This window comes from Carettochelys insculpta, chromosome 2, assembly GCF_033958435.1.
Source record: "Carettochelys insculpta isolate YL-2023 chromosome 2, ASM3395843v1, whole genome shotgun sequence".
Classification (NCBI taxonomy): domain Eukaryota; kingdom Metazoa; phylum Chordata; order Testudines; family Carettochelyidae; genus Carettochelys; species Carettochelys insculpta.
This window is the reverse complement of record NC_134138.1, coordinates 212,220,930-212,244,608: the sequence shown is the minus strand read 5'-3', so window position 1 is coordinate 212,244,608 and position 23,679 is coordinate 212,220,930. Positions and strand designations below refer to the sequence as shown.

Sequence of the window (23,679 nt, the reverse complement as noted above, 5' to 3'; positions counted from 1 at the left end):
AAACACAAGGCTCCCTGCTTTGAAAAGAAGGAAAATCTCCAGTTGTAATGGATGATGGATCACTAGGTGCCCATGATGTAGAATACAAATTATGCCCAGACTGACAACAAATCTACCAAATTTAGCTAGATATAAAAAACTGAAAAGGGAATGAAGAATGGGACATGACCCCTAGAATAGAAATTCTGGTAATAAGTAGCTGTGACAAGAGCAGATGAACCTTAAGATTCAATGAGTGGACTATACTAAGTTTTTCTTGTTGTGGTCAAGTGAGGCACCCTCAGCAGCAGCCTCTGCTGTGGCATTGTAGTCTAAATACCAGCTCAGCGTGGAGGGCAGGGGTTGGAGAGTGAGCACGCCCCACACTCACCCAGCCATGTCACGCGACTGGTCCTAGGTCTCCTCTCTGGGTGTTGTGAGCTGGAACAGAGCCACTTAGGTTTCTGACTACAGTGGGGATTAATGGCTGCTGTGGTTGCAAAAGAACCCATAACTACCTGAATAAGTCACTACTCGGGTATAGGCATCATTGTACATATGATCTGTAATATGTTAAAAAATCTTATTGTGATATGCCTTTTACATCCAAATGCAGGTGCTTAGATGATACAGGGATGACTATCACGGAAATTATTATCAATAAATAAATGAAATAGGGAGATTTCTGATTTGTGTTTTCCTATTATGATTATTTGATTATTAAGGTTGGTTGGTTGGTTGCGTTTAATTCTAGAAATTAAAGCTATTAAGTTCGGGGGACTGGACTTGATGAACTCTTGAAGTTCCTTCCAGTTGTATGATTCTATATACATGCATTAAGGACTGTAAGACTACTGTGAGATGAAAACAGTCAATCATAGTATTATGTATTCTTAAAGAAGTCCCCCAAAAGTTGAAGATCTTTGAAATAAGATGCTAAATGTTCTTTAACCCATATATTTCTGGAGTGAATCAAGTGAATGTATTACGTTCTGACATTGTGTTTCTAAAATAGTCAATAAAATGTAATTGAATTGTCTGCCAGATATATTTATGCAATTTTTGCTGTCTTTAAATTCTCTACTTACAATATTTTCTCCATCTATTCTTTTATTAATAATTCCAACAGCATAATTGTTATAGATTAATGTCATCAAATAATTTATCAATTAGCTTTCACAGGTGATTTTTTGTGGATGTGGATTTGAATATGAAAAGAAATGTTTGTGTCTAATTATGAAACAGTATACCAGGAGCAACATTTCAGTCCTCCTAATTGCCAGTTAAATATGCTAGATTTATTCAACCACTAGATTTTATTCACTTAAAACTCTTGCTTAAGCATCAGCTGCATAAAAGTTCAAAATAAAATATTCTCTATTCCATATGATACGTTTGTTCAGTGATGTGATTTATAATACGATTCAATATCCAGTTTTGGAGTTGGTCCTCTTTATTTATTAAGATCTTTTAGGAGCTCTGATTATCATGGTCAGAATTTAAGAAGGGTAATACTTAAATATAATTATGCAAAGCTTCAAAACATTTACAAATGTAAATATTTACACTAACTTGCTATAGTAAAAGTACAAGAGCTGTTATTTGCATGGGGAGAAAACGTCATTTAAATGAACATAAAAGAATTGTGCAATATCCTAAATTGACATACAAAACTATAAATTATTTCAACAAGAAAAAAAAATCTAGATTTGAATGTATTGTACAGATTATTTGTGAGAGTCCAGTTCATTATTCTAATCTGTGCAAAAATGGAAACTCAGGTGAACTATTAGGCTATGTCTAGACTGTAGATAACTGTTGGCAAAAGATATGCAACTCATTTGCATACCTCCTGCTGGTAGTTCCATTGGGAGAGGCATACCTGACATTTGGCCCATCCATACAGGGCCACACATCAGGAAGAACCTTCTCTGCTGAGACACCCCTTCTTCCTCAGAGAATGATGATTACTGGGATGTCGGCAGGACACTCCCAGAGAGGCAGACTGTTGTTGGGAAACCTCCATGCTCCTGACACAAGCCTGAAGCTTAGATATAGCTTTACATAGCTTAAAGAGAAAAACGGCAGAAGATAAAAAATTACACAAGTGCCTAAGCAACTTAGGAGAACAAGTCCCATTGATTTTGCATGCCAATGTGACTTGGGCTTCCAAAGGCTTATGTCATTTAAGGAAAAGGGCCTTGAGCCTCCTAAATCACATAGGCACTGTGACAACTTTACCCAGAGCCTCCAAGCCAGAGCTTCAAATCGAAAAATTTTGAAATTTTATTGCATATTGCCTAGCAACCACCAACAAAATTATGTTTAAAAATTGTAAAACCGTTTGTGCCTTCTACCAAACTATATAGATATGGCTGAAAAACAGTATGGCTTTCTTGTAGTCTTATTCACTGTGGCTGCACCCACACTTGCATTCCTCTTTCAAGAGAGGAATGCAAATGAGGGAAATTGAAAATGAAAATGAGACACTGATTTACCTGTCTTGTGCTTCATTTGCATAATCTCTTTTCAGAAGAGATTCTTTTGAAAGAAAAATAGGAGTGTAGACAGGGCTCTTTTGAAAATAAACCCCATCTTCAAAAGAACCTTATTTCTTAACAAAAATTAGAAATAAGGGCTCTTTCGAAGACAGGGTTTATTTTCGAAAGAGCCTTGTCTACAATGCTTTTTTTTTTCCTTTTGAAAGAATCTCTTTTGAAAAGATATTATGTAAATGAAACACAAGATATGTAAATCAGTACCTCACTTGCATTTGTGACTTCCCTCATTTGCATTCCTCTTTCAAAAGAGGAATGCAAGTGTAGATGTAGCCCTAATGTATAGAAATTTCATCTCTAACTTCTTGGTACAACTTCCTAGAAATTCACTTCCTGCCTTTATCCCACCATAGTTGTTTATATTTAAATAGAACTACTTGAGATGTGTAACAGCTGATTATGAAACCGTCATTCATGAATACAGATACCTTTTTAAAAAAATTACATAAACTTGTCAATATATAAATATTTACAAGAAAAGGCTTATTTTATAAGACATTTCTTTTCCTGGTGTTCACAGGTCTTTCATCTGAGTAACAGTAATTCTGTGGCTATGTAAGGAAGAAAAATGGAAACAGTGCAATAGTTACAAACAAATCTAAAATGTAAGTCTATAAGCCTTGGTCAAATGACCTGGCAGCCTGTCAGACTTAAATGCATTCTGTCTATTTCCAAGGTTAGAATGGCATTGAAAAACTAAACAAATGCCAAGTTCCAAGTGTCTGAATTGAATTTGGCCTCAAACCAAAATCAAGATAATTACATCAAAATGGCAAAGCTGGAAAATCTCCTGAAATATAAATTACCATTTAAGATCAATTTATCAACTTAACACACAAAACTCAAATGTCAGTGCATGTGACTTTTTTATATTACACCTAGCAAATCCCAAACTACTGATTAAGCAATGAGATGTTACAGGAGAACATTTATAAGTTCATTAAGAAGCTATAACAACAATTTAACTTATATCATTTCTAGGAACACTTTAACTGTCATTAGGAAAAGTGCATTCCATTGGTACATTTGTCTTTCTGAATTAATGTGAGGTACATGTTACGTATCAATTCACAAATACTTTGTTAAAATATATTAGAAGTTTAAAGAAAATTTAGTTCACATGAAATGTGCATGGAAATAAAGTCTCAGCTTATAGAATTGTATAAAATGCAAAAAGGAAACTGCTACTAAAAGACATGTATCTGATATAATAGTCATCACTATCTACCCTGTCTTCCCCCTGGATTTTTATGTTTTGTAGTCCAAAATTGTCACACTTAAGTGTTTGAAGTGAGGCAGCTAAATCAGTGGCTTGATTTTCTGAGGTGTTATCAAAATGCAAGTCCCAGAGTTCGTGTACATGAGTACAACTGTGCCTCTGTAGTGCTTAGAGAAGACACTACCTATGGTGATGAGTAGAGCTCTACAAATTCATGGATATCTGCTTTATATCTGCGGATATATGACTCAGTGGATGTGGGCATCTCTAGACCATGTTTACGGACAGAGAACTAAATGGAAATACAACCGTGCAGGGCTCTACTCACTGGTGCTCTCTAGCCTACAGCACCTGGCCTGGGCAGCTTGGAATAGAATCATAGAACACTAGATCTGGAAGGGTCCTTGAAAGGTCATCGATTCCAGTCCCCTGCCCTCACGATAGCACCAGACACTATCCATCTAGATCATCTGCTCCCAACCTTTTTGAGATGTGGACCCATTTTGACAATTAAGGAAGACCTGACAATCCAAGGCAACTTAGCTAATTTTGCGCCTGAGGCAAGAATATAAAATTGTGCCCTCTCATGTTTATATTCAAGATAGTTACTTCATCGAAAAGGGGAAATATATTAATCAAATAATAATACATTTACTATAGTTAGTCAGAGCTGTGGTGGTGGAAAGACTCTCACCCCCAAACTGCTCTCCCCAGCTTAAACCCCACCAACTGGGGGCTTGGGGAGTCACACTCCAGCTGGAGGGGGCTAGAGGGGGCTAGCGGTGTCTCACTCAGTGGAGTCATACTCAGGGGCTGGAGAGGTCTAGAGGGGGCTAGGGGAGTCACACTCAGGGGCTGAAGGGGCTAAGGGTGTCTCACTCAGTGGAATCATACTCAGGAGCTGGAGGGGTCTAGCGGGGGCTAGGGGAGTCACGCTCAGGGGGTGCAAAGGGCTGGAGGAATCACACTCAGGAGCTAGGAGTCACTCAGAGGCTGAAGGGAGCTATGGGAGGCACAGGGATCTCCACGGATGGGGCATGGAGCCCCAGCCAGTAGTGCCAGATGTGGGAACCCCGGCCATTATGAGGGGAAACCCCCCACCCGCAGCTGGAAGCTGGCTGAGGTTGGGGCGGACCCAAACTACCACGGCAGGAAGCCAGCTGGGACAGAGCTCTGGCCCAGGGGGAGACACTGACCCTCCCTGCCGTGGCTGGGAGCCAGCTGGGGAAGAGTCCCGCCCGCCGTGCCAGCCATGGGAACCCTGCTTGGGAGCTGCGGGGACTCCACCTTGTGCAGAGGCTGGAAGCAAGGGAGCTGATCAGCTCTGCCCTCCCTTCCAACCTCGGACTCAGGCCCCCACCTTACCAGAGCTGGGTGCTGCTCCTCAGGTATGCAGTTCTCTGCCCTGCAGCTGGAATGGTTCTCAATTTGATTGATTGGCTTAACTGCCTGACTGCAGTTAACCCAATTAAGAAGTTGAGAAACACTTCAGGAGTGTGACTCGTTTCTTAATAGCCACCTGTGGAGCCGCTCAGCCCTGCCGCTACCCTTTTGAAATGTAATTGCGACCCATGTTTGGGTCCTGACCCAGTGGTTGAGAAACCCTGATCTAGATAATCCCTGATGGATGTTTGTTTAACCTGCTCTGAAATACCTCCAATGATGGCGATTCTACGCCTTCCTTAGGTGAGGTGTGCTCAGGACTACTGCCCAGCAGCCAGTGCCTGGGGATGGTGGCAGGTTGGAGTTGGGTCTGTGCAGCACCTGCTCACTGCGTCACGTCCTGTCCAGCAGCTTGTGTCCTCGGGCAGCACGAGCTTCCTGCCATGCCTGTCCTGACAGCACTGGCAGTTTGCTGGCTCTTGGGCAGCAAGGTTTCCTCCTTGCCTGGGCATCAGAGTGGGCAGGGGCCTGGTGCCTGCCCCTCCACCCCACTTTGATGCCACACACACAGCTGCTGCCATATGCCATCACTCACCAGACTCCAGGAGCACGATGTGATGTGCTCTTCTCCTCCAACCCTCCCTCCATGCCTCTCCCCTTCTCCTTGTGACCTCGCTCTTGTACTGCCCCTTACTCCCAGTCTGTACTATCATGATATCTCTTTCCTGCACAAACCACCTCCATCGCTTCCCCCCCCCCGCCTTGTGAGGGGGGGTGCTGGTGCTGAGTGCAGGTACTGGTAAACGACATCTAACAGATCATGGGTTAACTCTGGCAGATGTGGATCAGATGCAGATCCACATTTTTATATCCTCCTAGGGCTCTAATAACAGGAGAGCGTATCCTGACGGTGGACATATTTCACTTCCCTCAGAGGTTGTGGCTGTGTTGGTGGGAGGACTTCTCCTACTGAGACAGAACTGTCTGCACTGAGGGTTAGGTTGGTACAACAATGTCCATTTTCCACACCCCTGAGTGATGTCATTGTACCAACACATTTGTAGTGTAGCCCAGGCCTCGTGGAGAACACCAGCATACATCTGTTTGTCTAAGATTTGTACAGGTACCTACAATCAAATTCTAACCAGCCAGGCAGGTTATATAAATCACAAACATTAACCCCTTGACCCAGAGACAATTGCATGCACAGGGAGAAAAATTGTATATGTGATGGTACCCCTTAAGTCAAACCGGAGAAACAGTCAATAAGGCTAACAATAATCTTGGATACAACAGTTTCCATCTTAACACTTCTTTGTGGCCGAAAGCCAACCCCAATAGCTCCTGCCAGAGACAGGTGTCAGACAGCTTCAGCTTTTGCCAAAACTAAGAGCTAGTCAGCTCTGCTATTTGCCAAGAACAGGAACTGATTGTTCTTAATGCGTGTATTTAAGGGAGGTGATGACAATGAGAAACGAAGGGCTGCAAACCTGTCCAATTTTCCCCACTTGGCTCAAAGGGCGGGAGAGATCGATAACGAGAAGAAATTACTCCAGAGCTCTATTCCATCATGACTGCTGCTGCTGCTGCTGGGAGAATGAAGGGCACAAGACTGCTTTTCACATTACAGTTAAGTTGCTCCTGCTTGTGGGGAGATGGCGCTAGTGTCTTTCCCCTACAAGTATTGCTGCCTAGAGAGGGCCTTCAGCTAGGGGTGCTGGAACAATTTGCAAAGCAAGGGTACTAAGCGCCATTGAATCAAACTGTAAACCCTGAATATGATGGACACCACTTTAAGCCAGGGTGGAGCAGCTCCCCCAGAACTACTACTTCCAGCATCCATACCTTCACCTAAAAATTAAGTAGTATGTGTCTCTGAAGGCAGTAACCATGCACCTATTTTCATCAGTCTTTGGATTTAAGAAATATATCACTTTCTCAGCCCTTGTTTTCATTTCACAGGAATCTTGTTGTTTTAGGAGACAAGAGACCCTCACCAGGAATCTTGCTCCTCCTTGCCAAAGTGATTCTGCTAGAGGCAGTGAATCAAGTTAAGAATCAGTTCTGACCAGGCTCTTTCTGAGGAAAGTCCAATGTACAGGTACTCCCCCAGTTACAAATGTCTACTCATGAACATCCACACATACGATCAAAAGCTCACCTGCAGCCTCAGGGGAGAAGGCAAGAGGCACAGGCAGTGGTGAGCAGCACAAGTGACTCTGGAGGAGCATGGGGTGGGGACATACAGCCAGCCACTGGAGAGAAGTGGCATTCTCCAGCAACCAGGTGCTCAGCTGGCCCCTGCTCTTTCAGGGTCTTCCAGTCCATGCTTGCGCCACTCATCGCCTCCTGGTGAGCAGGGGCTGGGTGCAGCCTGTGGGGGCCAGCAGTCGATGGCTGAGCCTGGCTGCAGGACCCGGAGCAGTGCCAGCAAAGGGTTGGTGTTTGTGGCCAGAGATGCTGCAAAGTCCCCTTCAGAATGTCCATCTACTTCCTCATCATCTTCTAATTAAACCTGCCTTTCCTAGGGCACCAGCATTCAAGGTTCAATAAAGAACAGTTTGTGCTATTTTTCATTGTAAATATACAGTATTTCAGCTACATTATGGGTTAAATAAGCTTTTGTGGGCTAGCCTAGAAACCTAACTACCATTCATAACACTGTTTCGATTGAAAAAATGTGTTCTGAGTTACAAACACCTATTTATAAACAAACCTTTGGAACGCAACTCATTTGTAAGTTGGAGGCATCCTGTAGTGGTCATATCTCAGAACTTGGAAAATGTATGCAAGCTACACCTGAATTTATTTTGTAACAACCTTGAAACAACAGCATATTCTCTTTAGCTAGACAAATCGCATATTTTTGGGTTTGCTCCAATTCTGAAAAACATTACGGGTGCATCTACACTAGCTGGCTACTTCGAAGTAGCCAGCCCAACGTCAAAATAGCACCCGTCATGTCTACATGCGCCAGATGCTATTTCGATGTTAGGCAGCGAGATGTCGAAGTCGTTTAACATTGAAGTAGGGTGTGTGTAGACGATCCGCGTCCCGCTACTTCAAAATTGCGGGGTCTTCCATGGCAGCCATCAGCTGAGGGGTTGAGAGACGCTCTGTCCAGCCCCTGCGGGGCTATATCGTCCCTACACGCAGCAGCCTTAAAGGCACCACCGATCCGGATTTCCTGTGGCAGGAAGCTGAGAGTGTGCAGGCAGCGCACAGGCACATGATAGCCCTGCACGCTTCTCACAGGCCCCGATCCCCGCTGCCTTTACCCATGGCCTCCAGCCAGCCCCCGAGCACCCCCAGGGCTCCCCTACTGAGGGGACCCAGGCACCCCCAGCAGCCAGGCGGGGGGCCAAAAGGACGCGGGGCCTCTCCTGGTCAGAGGCTGAGCTCTGAGACCTGCTGGGGCTCCGGGGCGAGGAGGAGGTGCTCCATGTGATGGGGAGCAAGCGGTGGAATGCAGAAGCGTTTGCCCGACTGGCTGAGGGCCTGGTTGCCCGGGGTCGCCCTGCCCGCACTCCGGATCATGTCCAGAGTAAAGTGAAGGAGCTGCAGCAGCGGTACGCCCGGGCCCGGGACTCGGCCAGCCGGTCTGGGGCTGCCCCCGCCACTTGCCCCTATTACAGGGAGCTCAGGGCCATCCTGGGCCCCCGGGACACCTCTTCCCCGCCCCGGCCACCCTTGACACCATGGCCAACGAGCCCCAGCAGGCCTTGGAGCCGGAGGCCAGCCCGGAGGCCAGCCCCGCACCCCAGGGCCCACCCGAGGGGCCCCCCCTCGGGACAGCGGAGGAGGGGTCCAGCAGCGGGGGGGGGTCCTCATTGACCTCCCTTGCTGGAGCACCAGCCGGGCATCCACCCACCGGGCTTCCCCTGACCGCGGCAATGGATGGTCAGGTACGCACCCCACAGAGCACACACCCATGGGCCACAGGGCAGGGGCACCAGCCATGACCGGGAGCCTCACACACCCCCAGCGGACCCCAACCCGCGAATGCCCAGCCACAGTACAGTCCCAGGACAGCGGCACGGCCATCAGAGCCCGTCAGCACCCGTACCCATGGACAGAACTCAGTCTTGACCCCGGGGGCGGGGGGACAATGCCATGGCAACAGCCAACAGGGACATCAAACCCACCGACAGGGACGGAGACACAGCACCCAAGAGGGGGCGGGGAGAACGGGCCACAGGCCAGGGCACTGGACTAACAGCCGTCCCCTCCCTCTCTCCCTCTCTCCGGCTGCAGCATCGGACGCCCCAGCCAGCCAGGCACCGTCCGTTGTCCCCGACAGCCAACCGGAGGCCAGCCACCGCCAGCGGCCGGAGACACCCCCAAGGCCAGCAGGACGGTCCTGCCACCGCCAGACTCTTGGGATGGCCCCAGTGGACCCTCAGCTGCTGGCAGCTCTCCGGCGGCAGACAGAGGTGGCAGAGGGAAGACTCCACTTCGAGCGAGAGGAGTCCACCCGGTGGTGGGCGGCGTGGGAGGACTTTATGGGTGTTTTCAGGGACATAGCTGGGTCGATCCGGGAGGCCGTTGCCCAGCTCCCGCCCCCCGCTGCCCCCTGGGCCGCCCTCCCCGCCGCTCTACCCGCCTCGCTGCTTGCTACCCCACCTACCGCTCCACCCGCCTCGCCGCCTGCTGCCCCGCCTACCACTCCACCCGCCTTGCCGCCTGCTGCCCCGCCTGCCGCCCCACCTGCCTCACCACCGGCAAGCTCCACAGAGCCCACTGTGGCTGAAGACCGGCCAGTGGAGGCATCCCGGCCCTACCTGCCGGTCCTCCCAGCCCCAGTCGGCCACACTGGGGACCACGGACATGGGGAGGGAGGGTTGCAAGCTGTACCCTCTGGGGCTCGTGCCCCTCTACCCCCACCCCGGACTGATGGGGGCCCGGTGGACGGCTCAGCTGTTGGCCCATGTATATAGTTGTCCCCCTTTTTGTATATAGTTGTCCCCCTTTTTGTAGATTAGTTGCAGTTTCTTTGTTTAATCAAACAAGTTATCCAGTTTAAAAAAAAGTTTTATTTTCCAAAAAGCTGGAGTCGTGTGCTTGTTGGGGGCGGTGTGCGGGCATTGCAAGCTGTGTGTGTGTGTGGGGGTCTTCTGGGGAAGGCCAGGGAGGTGCTCAGGGGTCTCCCTGATTGAAGTGAGCCCGCAGGGCCTCGTGGACCCGTACCCCCTCATGGTGGGCTTGGCAGCTGGGTGTGGCGGCCGGCTGAGGGAAGCCCGTGCTAGCGTCGACTGCCCACCCCTGGATGAAAGCCTCCCCCTTGCTCTCAACGATGTTGTGGAGCTTGCAGCACGTGCCCACACCCTGGGGGATGTTTTGCAGGCTGACGTTCAGTTGGGCAAGGAGGCACCTCCAGCGGCCCTTCAGACGGCCAAATGTTCTCTCCACCACCTGGTGGGCATGGCTCAGGTGGGCATTGAACCCCTCCTGGCTGGCGTTGAGGTGGCCGGTGTACGGGCACATAAGCCAGGGCTGGAGGGGGTAGGCCGTGTCCGCCAAGAGGCAGAGGGGCACGGTGGTGTCCCCCAGAGGGATCTCCCTCTGGTGGATGTAGGTCCCCACATCCAGCTGGCAGCACAGGCCCGAGTTCCTAAAAACACAGGCATCGTGTGTGCAGCCGGGCCAGCCCACGTACACGTCCTGGAAGCGGCCCTGACTGTCCACCAGGGCCTCCAGGACCACAGAGTGCTAGCCACTGTGGTTGATGCATCTTCCTCCGCTGTGGTCCGGGGCGTGGATGAGGATGTGGGTCCCATCCAGAGCCCCGAAGCAGTTGGGGAACCCCATGGAGGCGAATCCGGCGACGGCTGCATCCAGGTCCCAGCGTCGGACAACTTTCTGGAGCAACATGGTGTTAAGCGCACGGACCACCTGTGGGGAGGGAACACAGGTGCCCATGAGGCTGTGCAGGGTGCCCCGGGGCCCTTCCCCCAGGCCCCCCTCCCAGGCACCTCCCTGTGTACCACACTTGCCCAGCCCATCCCTCCCCAGTACCCCTCCCTTTCCAGCCCCACACCCGGCTCCTCCCTCCCCCCATCCCTCCCTCCCCAAGCCCACAGCCAGCCCCCACGCCCCCCAGTGGGTGCGTGCCCAGGCCTCCTTACCTCCATGACGAGGACCCCGACCATGGCCTTTCCCACTCCAAACTGGTGTCCCACAGAGCGATAGCTGTCTGGAGTGGCCAGCTTCCAGACAGCTATTGCGACCCTCCTCTCGACGGGGAGGGCCCGCCGCATCTGGGTGTCATGGTGCCTCAGTGCTGGGGTGAGCCACTGGCAGAGCTTGAGAAAGGTCTGCCGGCACATGCAGAAGTTCCGGAGCCACATATCGTCGTCCCACTCCCACATGACGAGCTGCTCCCACCACTCAGAGCTGGTGGGGTAGCTCCAGAGGTGGGGGAGCAGCCGGTGAGGGAGGAAGAGGGGAGCCCGGTGGTCAGGGGCGTCCCTGTCTGCCTCCGGGGTGGGCTCCTCTGGCAGGAGCCACTGGGCGGCCTCCCGGGCAGCACCTAGCAGGGAGCTTGCCCCCTGGATGACTACCTGGAGGGCCTCCACTTCCTGCTGCAGCTGGGTGTCCATATCTGCTGTGACTTGGTCTGCGAGAGAGTAGCTACTACTCTGCAGACCTCGTGCTGTGCAGGCCGGGTGCGTCTGGGAGGGGCCCTTTAAAGGAGCGTCTTGCAGCTGCCCCGGAAGGGCTAGTGTGCTCTGTGACCTGGTCCACGGTCTGTCCTGGCCCCTTATTTCGAAAGAGGGTCCTTGTGTGTGTAGACACTCTGCATTTCCTTCCAGGGCAGCTCTTTTCGACGTTCCCCTTTGCTACTTTGACATTGAACGTCGACTTTGCCAGCCCTGGAGGACACGTAGACGATATTCATTGAAGTAGCCTATTTCCATGTTCTTACTTTGAAATAGGCTACTTCGACGTAATGTGCAAGTGTAGACGTAGCCTACGAGTTTAGTTCCAAGTCAAATTGAAAATGGTGTTTGTTTTTTTTTTTGGGGGGGGGGCGGGAATAAAAGAAAAAAAAATTGAGTCACCGAAAAACAAAACTTGGGTGAGTGGAGAGAATAACCTCCCTTACAACTTTTAGCCCAGGGGTTAGGGTACTTGTCTGGGACTAAGGAGGCAATTCTCTGCTTTGCTGCATATAGGGAAAGGACTTTAACATGAGTCTCCACACACTGCAGGAAGTGGTCTACCCACTGAGTTATGGGGTATGCTGGTTTAGGTCAATCTCTGCTTTTGAATTAGTCATCAGATCAGGGACTTACGCTTGGGTATCCCACATACTGTGTGAATGTTCTTAAACCACAGGTAGTGGAGTTAAGATGCTGGGAAGCTTAAGCCTCCCTTCAGGTGTAGCTACCAACACAATGACTTTCAGAAGCTAGATGCCTGGGCTGTGGTGTCCCTAACTGCACTCTGCCTCCTCCTGTCCCTGCTCTGCCCTTTCCACCTCTCCTGCAAGTTCCCCACAGTACACCGCACCCCTCTGTCTGGTAAGCATTAAGCAGCAATTCGGATTACATGGGGACAGTGACTTCTCCTCCCAAGTTTTTGTAATTATTCAAGCCGGGCAAGGGGAGTGTTTGGTTTGGGGGAGGATCAGAGAGCTAAGAGGAAGGAGCATGTGGAGGAGACAAAGGACTCGACCTGTGTCAGGAGAAGGGATCTCACAGGGGGCAAAAGGATGAAGAAGATGGGAGGACCTTGGAGGTGGCGATGTTGAGCCTCATGGGAGAGGTAGTTGGAGAAGAGGAAGGATGCAGGGAGCAAGAGGGCCTAATGGAGGAAGAAGCAGTGGTACAGCATGCGCAGGGCATTGAAGGGGAGGAACTTGAGAAGGAGCAGGGCCTCAGGGTGGAACCAGGGTCTGGGTGCCAGTTGAGCTTCTGGCACTTGGGCCAGCCTCCTCCAAATATGGGAAGCATCTGCCACCCCATGCCTTAACTACTAGGGTGTAGACAGAGCCATTCTCACTCTCTTTCCCTGACTCAACAACTAGTCATTGTCATTCACAGCGGTAATTCCTATTCATTCACAAGTATCAGAGAGGTAGCCATGTTAGTCTGTATCTTTGAGAACAAGACGTCCTGTGGCACCTTATACACTAACAGATATTTTGGAGCATAAGCTTTTGTGGGCGAAGACCTGCTTCGTTAGATGCATGAGAATGAGTATGCCACATCTCATGTGAGTACCCTGATTCCAGAGTTAAATGGTCTTGCATAAAGGAGGTGGCCCTCCACTCTTTTAAGCATTCTGAAAGTCTAATCCTTTGTTTCTGTCAAAATGCCTGAAGTCAAAACAAACAAACAAAAAATCAAATCGAGTTGAAATGAAATGTTTCATTTTGACATATCTGAAACATTCAGATTTTCATTTTTGTTGAAACTACTGGAGGTAACATGAATCTGCTAATTGTTTTAGGTTCACAAACTGCATTATTTACATAATTTACCTGCTCTACTTCTGAGCACGGGACTAAATTCCTGCAATTTTCTCACTCTAAGGATGGGTTGCTATGTATAGTTTTTCCTCCTCTCATCCATTTCCTCTGAGGATGGGAAATGTGTTTTTCCGGTGTACACAAAATTAATAATGGATGGTGTTTATATACATGAAAACAATTTTTAAAAAATGACTGATGTGTGACTTAAGTGCACACTAGAATCACTTTCCACGAAAAAATTCTTGGACATAATCCATAATATAATTAGGATAGGCAAAATGTACAAAATAGCTAACAGTAGTACAATTACCATCTACCAAAAGATCACACACAATATAATACTGTAAATACATTCATTAATAAAGTGAACCCAATATGCTTTCAAGTCCTTTCCCACTTTTTCCTTCTGGAAACAGTTCTCAATGAAGCGTCTATAAATCACTGGCCTGAGAGAAATTTACTTCATCTATTTTGGGACGGTGTGGTACACTGTTTGTCCTCCCCCTTTCACCTCTGACCTAGATAACTAAGAATTTTCATATGAGGAAATACAAACGACACTTTTCAGCAACAAAAAGCAAATTTAAGTAAAACTTTTCCATTAGTTGCTGACCTGACATGAAATACTTTTTTGTTTTATAACAACATAGTCAAAAAGTTGACTACAGGGACATAGGTTTGCTAGTCTGAAGTACACACTGCCTTGTTTCTTTAGTTCTGAGGTACGACACTGTAAAGCATATGATGCAATTGAAAAAACCCTTAGGAAAATATGTCCTCTGCTTAGATTGCAATGATATGAATTTACTGGTGACTCTGAGCATTCATAAATGGACCTCAACAAAGAGACTACAAATTTACTCCACTGAAACATTCCCTCCCACAACCTCTTTTCCGATCATTCAGTGAAATTAAGAAAGGGAAATACAAAGAAATGCCAGAAGTGCTGGAAATGAATCACTCAGAAACTGTACAATGGAATTCCCAATAGACTCTGAGAATGAGTGGATCATAGAAAATTCTCATAATCTAGAATCGACTGTATATTTTAGAGCGTCTGTCCATCAGTGCTATGTTTGTTAAGAACTCCTCTTAAACCATAAGAGCTATGACCACAAAATTTGGTGTTCAGCTTCCTCTTACCTAAACCAAGGTCAGGGTTCGATTGCACCCAGAAAGTGGGACGTGCCTGAAATCCCAGGATTTCCCAGGGCCTGGAAAAGGAGGTGCACTGACAGGAGGGATGACATACTTCAGACTCACCACTGGGGGCAATGAATGCAGGGAACAGCAATACCACAAAGTGACCACTAGGGGCAGCTACAGCAAAAAAACTGTGGCAATGTAGAGGTGGGGCTCTCGACGCTGCCTGCCCCTGGACAATGTGCCCCCATGCTCTACAGGGGGAGCCCTGATGCTCCCCTGCAAACGCCCTCCAGCCCGACAATTAGCCCTCGCAACACACTAGGGTCAGAAACCCTGCTCTGTTCCCTGGTCCTCTCCCACCTCCCAGAGCTCAGGCTTGGGCAACCCCCCTCCACCCCAGCTCACCCAGATGCCAGCCACCTATGAGGACAGGCAGGGGGATTAGGAGCCACAGCCCAAATTGCACCACCTCAAATACAGGCAGCAGGGGACAGGAGCCGCAGACTGACCTGTTCCCCAATCTGGGGACAGGTGATGGGGGCTTGGAACTGCAGCCCAAACTAATCACCACCCTCTGAGGAGAGTCATTGGCAGGACAGGAATCAGAATCCAACCCGATCCCCCAACACAGGGACAGAAGGGAGAGGTTGGGGCTGGGAGCAGAAGAAAGCAACTTCATTTAAAGAACAGAGCCATGCTGGGTACATCTGCTAGCTAGCTGCAGTACAAAAAAAAAGCATCAGTCAAACTCCATTTACACATGAGTTAAGCATGATAGCCAGGCCACATAATTGGCTCAAATTCAGATCCCATTAAACTACATCTATACAATATACATATTAAAATCCCTACACAAATGCATGTTAAGTAATATGTTTTGTTCTGTTTCATTTCATCCAAGGAAGAAGGGGGAGAAATGTAAGGTTTCTGTCCTATCGTTTAACTCCACTGTGCCATAGGCAGTCCCCAAAAATTAATGTTTTCTGCATTCTTGGGCTCGGTTTCTGCAAGCTGATCTACATATAAGGCTCCTTGTACGTGCAGGAAGTCAACCTGCACAGAGCAAAGTAGACTAGAACAGTTCAAGTGCGACTTATTCTTGGAACTGGAAATGCCCTACTTACATACTTGTGTCTTTAAGCACACTAGTAAAAGGAAAATGCATGAAATAACCCCACCTCCCAATGTCTGCTATTCCCAGGATATGTCTTCACTATGGGAAACATCAACACAGCCACAATTGATCCTCCAGAGTTTGATTTAGTGCGTCTGATAGGGACATGCCAAATCGAACTCACAGGGATCCCCATCGGTGCTGGTATTCCTTCCCCTTGTGAGAAATAAGGGATGTCAGTAAGAGAGGTTGCTCCTCTTGACCTCCCACAGCGGAGACAGCATAGAAGTTTGAATTAAGGTACATCAACTTAAGCCATGTAATTAACATAGCTGGGGTTGTGTTTCATAATTCAACCTTCCCTTTTAGTGTAGATCTGGGCCCAGTATATTGCTTGAACAGAGCTGAATAAAAAGCTGAATGGATGTGTTTTCTTCATTTGAAAAACAGGCAGGTAATGTCTTAAATTAAATTAAAAAATATTAAAACTCCACTTCTCCATTAAGGCAGCAAACTTTAAATACTAATCAGAACAATCTATATTATTTGAAATCTTAGGGCTCTCATGGTTAAAACTTTGAAATTCACAATTAACGTTTTCAGCCAGTCTTTAACTTACCACTGTGCGTTTGTATTTCTTGGAGCTCTGATTTTTGAAATTTTTGATATAGTACAGCAATTTTGCTATTACAGCTACTATTTGGTGAAATTAACAGGAAATTCTATCAATATGAATTTGTAGAAACACAGAAAATTCAAATTTTGGCACACATTTTGAGCAAAAAACTTTACACTTTTCCCTTTCTTTACATATTTATGTCTTTAACAATCAGAAAGACTGTGAAGCCAATGACTGAAGCATTTTTTAAAGTTATTTTTTGTTTCTGTGAAGGAGCTTGCTTCCGTGACATAAAAGATTAGTCAGGCTACATTGCTAAGGTCTTTACTAAGTTCTTATATGGCACCTACCACACTGGCAGATTTCCTTAGATGAAAGCAACAAACAGTTTAAATAAGAATTTCATGTGGCTTAAAATGTGGCTGCTTGGGAGGTGTAATTGTCATTGAAGGATGCCTATGTGACAGGCATTGTGGGAAACCTCTACCAGATAAAGGAATTTGAGGGGGAAAAGATGGACATATATAGGTCTGATGCTTATAAAGTTGAACTATTATGAAGCATTTGTTAGTTTTGGCTCCATTCCTGAAGTCTAAAGACAGAAATGAACTTGCAGGAGTCTCTCCTCTCATCTGGCTCAAAAGAGACTTTCAGAGACCTCAGAAGATTAAAGTAGAGTTGTGGAGCTGAGGGTAGCAAGTGGATACTATTTAGCAGAAATTATTATGCAGGTTGAACCTCTATTCCGGCATCCTTGGGACTTGATAGGTGCCGAACGAGAGAATTGACAGACCATGGGAGGTCAATATTATCTACCACATTACCAACACTTCCAGTGCTTACTGGGCTCTTGAAGACATTTAGAGGTAAATTACAGTTAAACAACAGCATAGAACATTGAGAGCCAGGACTGGACTGGTGGCTGTAAACAAACTTTATGGGACCAAGGGAAATTTGGCCATACCCACAAGAAGTTTTCATCCAGCTAACTCAAATCATGCTGGATTATGGATGTTGCTGGACAAGAGTGTGCTGGACTAGAAAGGTTCAATTTGTACAAATATTTTCAGTGATTTAAGTTTTGTTATTAATTTCTGCTTGGGGAATATTTCAAATGCAAAAATAATCAATTCCAATAAGTCAGGAGTTCTCAAACTTCATTGCATCATGACCCCCATTTGACAATAGAAATTACTACACAACCCAGGAGCTGAGGACTGAACCCAAAGCCTGAGCCCAAGCTTTGCTGCCCCAGGTGGGGTGTAGAGGTAGGAAAACCTGATCCCAATCCCTGCTGTCCTGAGAATGGTGGGCAAAGTCAAAACCCACAGGCTTTAGTCCCAGGTGTGTGGGGGAGGGCCTGGAGCTGAAGCCCACCATCTGTAGCTGAAGGCTTAGGCTTCGGATTTGACTCCAGGAAGAGGGGCTCAGCCTTCAGCTTCAACTCCAGCAATTCTACAACAGCCCTTGTGAAAACATTAAATGAGTTCCTGACCAAAAATTTGAGAACTGCTGCAATAAGTGAAACAATGTGTCATGGAAAATCCCACCAAAAGAAAACCAGCTCACAATGTTCATGAACTTACAGACTCTTTTCTGCCCATAGTTTTGCTGTGGGAGCGAGAGCGCGAGATAGTACTGAAAAAAGAATCTTTCTTGGATGCAGATAAAGGAGGAGATCCTGTGTATTCACGTCCAGCAGACAAGCTCTCTATGCTTGGCGATGAGCTGACATTTTTTGAACTTTGGCCTGTTAAAGAAGCATATAACAGCAAAACATTAAATCAGTGAAAAAGTGCTCTGTCAAGTACTTTCTGTCTCAGGTGGCACTCGCTGAAATTCATAACAAAATCAACACAGAATGAGATTTTACAAAATTAAAGTGTGTCTGGATGCATGGTGACATGGGGGCTATGTCTAGATTGCAGGCTACTGTTGGGAGACCTCTGGTCTCCCAACAGAAGACTGCAGTGTTGGGAGCCTTCTGGTGATGTCCTGGTCTTCCTTGTTCCATGAGGAAGAAGGGATGTGTTGGCAGAGGGGATTTTCCTGACATTTTGCCCCGTGTGGATGGTCCAAATGTTGGTAAAGCCTCTGCCAACAGAACTGTCAGCAGAGGATATTCAAATGCATTGCACAATTAGAGCACCTTTTGCCAACAATTCTCAACAATCTACACACAGCCATGCAGAACTACTCTGATCTACAGGCCTCTATATGTTTCTAGTGAGAGAGCATAGACAATACCAAATTTTAATAAGCACATATGATACCTAGTGATAACTTAGTAATTTGTATGACACATGTACTTAATATAAGAAGAATGATGTGGAGCCTTCTGTCTTACACACAACATGTAGTGGGAGAAAATGAGATGGGCGTGGAAAAGGATTTTGTTTAACGAATTCATATCTATATTATATATGCATACATATAAAAAGACTTTATGATACTCTATTTTCTACTTTCCTTCCATCATTGGGAGTTGATTTGTTTAACTATAGCTCAGGCACTATGATTAAGAAAGGAACTAGAAGATAAATAGTTTAACACATATTTTAATTGACGCAGTTCAGTTTAGTCATCCTGCATAAATGTAAAACAAACTGATAAGATGTCTATTTCACTTTGAGAAGTTACACCAAATTCATAGGAAGTTGCCTGAATTCTCAAATACTTTCCTTTACAAATGACACTATCAAACTATTTGTTTCAACGGGTCCACAGAAATCCATACGAATGCATGTTAAGCTTACTAGGGTTGCTAAGTAAGTATAAAAAAGAAAGCCCTTTCTGATCCCCTAACCCCAAAATGTATTTTCTACTGCAGTGACGGAGCGCTAACATATCTGCAGTGATGGAGCGCTAACATACATACATATGTTTATATATATTAAAACATACATATGTTTTAACATATATATTATATATGTTTATATGCATGTTTTAACATATATTTTATATATATAATACATATATATAGAAAATGAAACATATATAACATACATACATACATATATATTCTGACTGTATATTCCTATGCCTGTGCAGCATCAAGTATGCCAGACAATGCTGTAACATGTAATTAAAATAAAATGAATTGAATTCACAGTGTTATTATGGAGAGCTCCTGGCTCTTCAACTTGTAATAAAATGACATATAAATGTAGGGCAGGACACCAGGCACATTATATCATTTATTAGGTGCTTAAAGTCTGTGTATATGTCCACACTGTGGTTAGACCCCTATAGCTGGCCTGTGCCAGCTGACTTAAGCTTGTGGGGTTTGAATTGCAGGCTTGTTTAACTGCAGTATAGATCTACAGGCTTTAGCTGTAGCCTCGACTCTAGGACCCTGAAAAGAGGGAGGGTCCCAGAGCCAGGCTGTAGCCTGAGCCCGGAAATCTATCTTGCAATTAAATAGCACCTCAGCCCAAGCCCCATACACCCAAATCAGCTGGTGTGGGCTGGTGTGGGTTTTTAATTGCAGTGTAAACATATCCTATGTCTTACTCAGTCCACTTCCTCTGATGCACAGTTTATAATATATCCATCAGAATATTGAAAGCTCAGAGCACACTCAATGGACGTTATACTCTTCCTCTTAATAGCTGACCCAATCAAAGTTCTCAGCAATGGAGCTGTAGCATTATGAAGATAAGGAGATAGAAACTCTAAAAAGAAACGTTTGTTTCCACTGAACATTATGTAAAACTTTTTTTTTCCCACTTGTCTAAAGTTTGCAGGTGAAGTTACACTTCTCCAAATCTTATGCAATTTTGATTTAGAGCAGGGGAAAAATTTCAAGGTCCCTGAAAGAGTTTAGATATTCAGAGAGCTAAAGCAGCTCCCATCTCCACTGTTGAGGTTGATTAAACTGGAATATTACAATGGTTTTATGAGAGGAACAATATGTCTAAAAATGAATAATATAGTGGATGTAGGCCAAGAGCTTCTCTTCTCCCTGTCCCACAGCACTCAGGAACAAGGAGACCTTCAATGACAGTGACAAATGATGGCAAATTCAAAACTAACAAAGAAAAAGCTATTTACACAATGCATAATTGCCATAGGATGATGTTTCAGCCAAGAACTTCAGATTTAAAGAAAGTCTGGGCATTTCTACTGATAGAAAGGAAGTCTAACGGAATTATGGTTAATGTTGAACACATTTTGGGAAGGAATACAAAAATCTCATGCTTCATGGCTTAAGCCACTCTGCAACAATCAGAGATTAGGATGAGGCCTTCATAGGGTGCAGTTTACTGTGTTTTTTTTTTTTCTTTTTTGCACCTTTCATTGAAGCATGTGGTACGGGCCACCCTCAGAGAGAAGATACTGGATTACATGGCCCACTGATTTGATGCAACATGACAATTCCTGAACTACCAACAGTATTAGCCTTGGCAAGAAACAAAATGTTTAGTTATGTCAACAGGCTTGCGTTTAATACTGTTTATTTAAAATAATGTTTTCATAGTCTCATACCAAAAACTATCCCACCAGTTTTCATTAGTGCTTTGCTGTTACTAGTGCTACAAAGATGAAGTAGTAAGGAGGATAAAAGCAGAGCTAAGGTTTTTTAAAAAAAGCTTTTTTGTTTTTAAAGGTGCGGATGGTAAGGTGGATCTAGTGTGGGGGATATAAAATCCTATTTTGAAAGGAACGTTAAATATCACTGCAGTGAAAAATGACACAATAAATAATTGACTAGGATTCTTTATAGTCTTCTATATTACTTTCTCTCACTTCTCTTTTCTGATTTTGCTGCTTCTGTGAACCAAGATATAATTTAGGCCCTGCTTGAATTGTGAAATGATTGTCATATAATCATGGATGAGTTGTGCACAAAAGACATAGAAAATGGCAGAAAAGTAATAACAGATCTGTATTAATTGCAATAATTTGGGAAAGCCAGAGAAAGCCTTTTTATTTAAGAAAAAAAAAATGCTGGAACAATATAAGCACCCAAGTACAATGTTATACCTATTAATTATTTGGTAAGCAAACATTCTGCTGCATCTATATTACAATCACTGATATGCGGGGCTTCTCCCATCAGTCCTGGTGATGGGGATTCTGCTGTTAGCGCTGGGAAACTGGTGTACTGCTGTCAGCCCCACGCATAGCGGAGCTCCCACTGTCAGGTACCTGGCTGAAAAAATTGCAGTGGAAGCAGAATATTGTGGGATCCACAGTTTCTGCAATATGGCAAATTAAACAGGGGTTTATGTATGATTTTATGCATGCTTACCTGTGAGTTCAGTGTATGCTTTATAGTCATCAGATGGTATCGTTAACAGTTGTGACTATAAATCCCTTTTGTTTTACTGAACTCTGTGAAGCCAAAAATGATTCACACAAAGGAAGTGGCCCACATACACCGACACAGTTACTCAGTGGCTTTCTGATAACACTTCTTACAAATCTGCCCTTGTTTTTACAAAAATATTATTGCTGTTCCAGCCTTTTATGCCAGTTTCACTCTTGTGTATGCTATATATAATTGCATACAGCTGCTAGCATGGCCTGTATTTTGTAATGATTGTTACTTAAACTATTTTGAAAGCATGATGACTCTCTGGTGAGGATCATGTTCTTCCCTTCTGTATGGACTGCAGTTTTATACCTTGAAATGTATTTCCATAATAAATTCACATCTCATGACCTAGAAATAACACAATATAAAACTACTATAGAAAGCCAAGATAGAAGAGGCTGTGGAGAGCAAGAAAGACACCAAAACCCACCATGGAACATTAACACCATGGATTAATCAAAATGAAGAGACTAGGGAACACCAGCTTACTTTTTGGTTTCATATGTATTTGGAAAATTCATTAGCAATGTGCAATGCCATCTCCAGACTCAATCCAAGAATGCTGTCCATCCCTGCAAAGTCTCTTAGACATCTGAAACTTTGGTTGGCTGGGTCTCTCTATAGATACTGATTCTGATATTCAAGCATTCTGATACTTGCAGTACATACTGCACCTACAGCTTCCAGGCATCTGTCTTTTGTCAGGAAGGCCTCGTTGAAAAGGGACCCTCGTGGCTCTACTTGGCAGTACCGACTATCCTGTTAAAAGTTTGCTTGGTGGAGCAGCAGGGACCTGAAGCAAAGGGAAGCTCCCTGCGTACTTTGGCTCCTGGAAGCCACGACATGCTCCCTGCCACTCTCGGGTGCAGGAAGACTCTGCATTCAGCCCCTGCCCCTAATGCCAGCTCTGCAGCTCCCCACTGCCTGGGAACCACAACCAACGGGAACTGAGGAGGCAGAGTCTGTGGAAGGGCAGTGCATGGAGCTTCTTTGGCCACGCATGTTCCTAGAGAGTGAAGGAACCTGCTGGATGCTTTGTGGAAGCTGGGGTAAATGCCACTAGGACCCCCATCACCTGCCGCAGACCAACTCCCTAGTTCATGCCAGAGTCCTCTCATGCTCACCAACTCTCTCCCAGAGCCCACACCTTGCACCCTGCCCTCTTGCCACAGCCCAGAGCTCCCTCCTGCACCCAAAGTCCCTCATGCCTGAACCACATCTTAGAGCCCACACTTCTCAGCTGGCGCTATCAACCATCTCCAGCACCCTAATTCTCTTTCCCAGACCAGTGGAAGTGAGTGAGGTTGGGAGAGAACAAGCCACAAGGAGAGGGGGGATGGAGTGAGCAGACAGCAGGGCCTCTCTCTGACAAGGGGCAGGATACGGGTGTTTGGTTTTGTGCCATTAGAAAGTTGTCAACATTAATTGCACCCCCAAGTTCACACTGTTCTGGTGGTTTAATATTTTGATGAAAAATCCTAGATTTCCATAAGGGAAAGTATAAACCTAAACAAACCTGTGATCTTGGGAGGAAGACTTCAAATTAAAACACTATTTAAATCAATAAATTACACTGAAAGCTTATTTGAAGAACTGGCCAAGACACAACTATAAACAAGACACTATACACGGAAATGATGGATAACTGGACACAATGTAGGCAGGACTGATTTGAATGTTCAATCAAGTTTCCTGAGGGGTAGACATGGTGATTAATAAACCTTTTCCCTATTTTCTCACACACACTTATATCAATGTCCCTTGGCCTTCCTCTCCTCAATTCTCCCAAGTCTGCCTCTTTCTCCCTACATGTCCCTGCTTTCTGTGTCTCAGGGCTTCCTGTCCCATCCTCTAACACATCTCCC

The 23,679-nt window shown here is 45.8% G+C and overlaps 1 protein-coding gene across 1 annotated transcript in view; it reads right to left on the bottom strand.

Annotated features, from left to right (window-relative positions):
* Positions 1-23,679, bottom strand: part of TBC1D5 (TBC1 domain family member 5) — a 560,176-nt gene that overhangs the window by 53,419 nt on the left and 483,078 nt on the right. Inside the window, exon 22 of the mRNA XM_074984496.1 lies at positions 18,081-18,244. Coding sequence (XP_074840597.1) covers positions 18,081-18,244 — 164 coding nt within the window. The remainder of the gene's footprint in view (positions 1-18,080; positions 18,245-23,679) is intronic.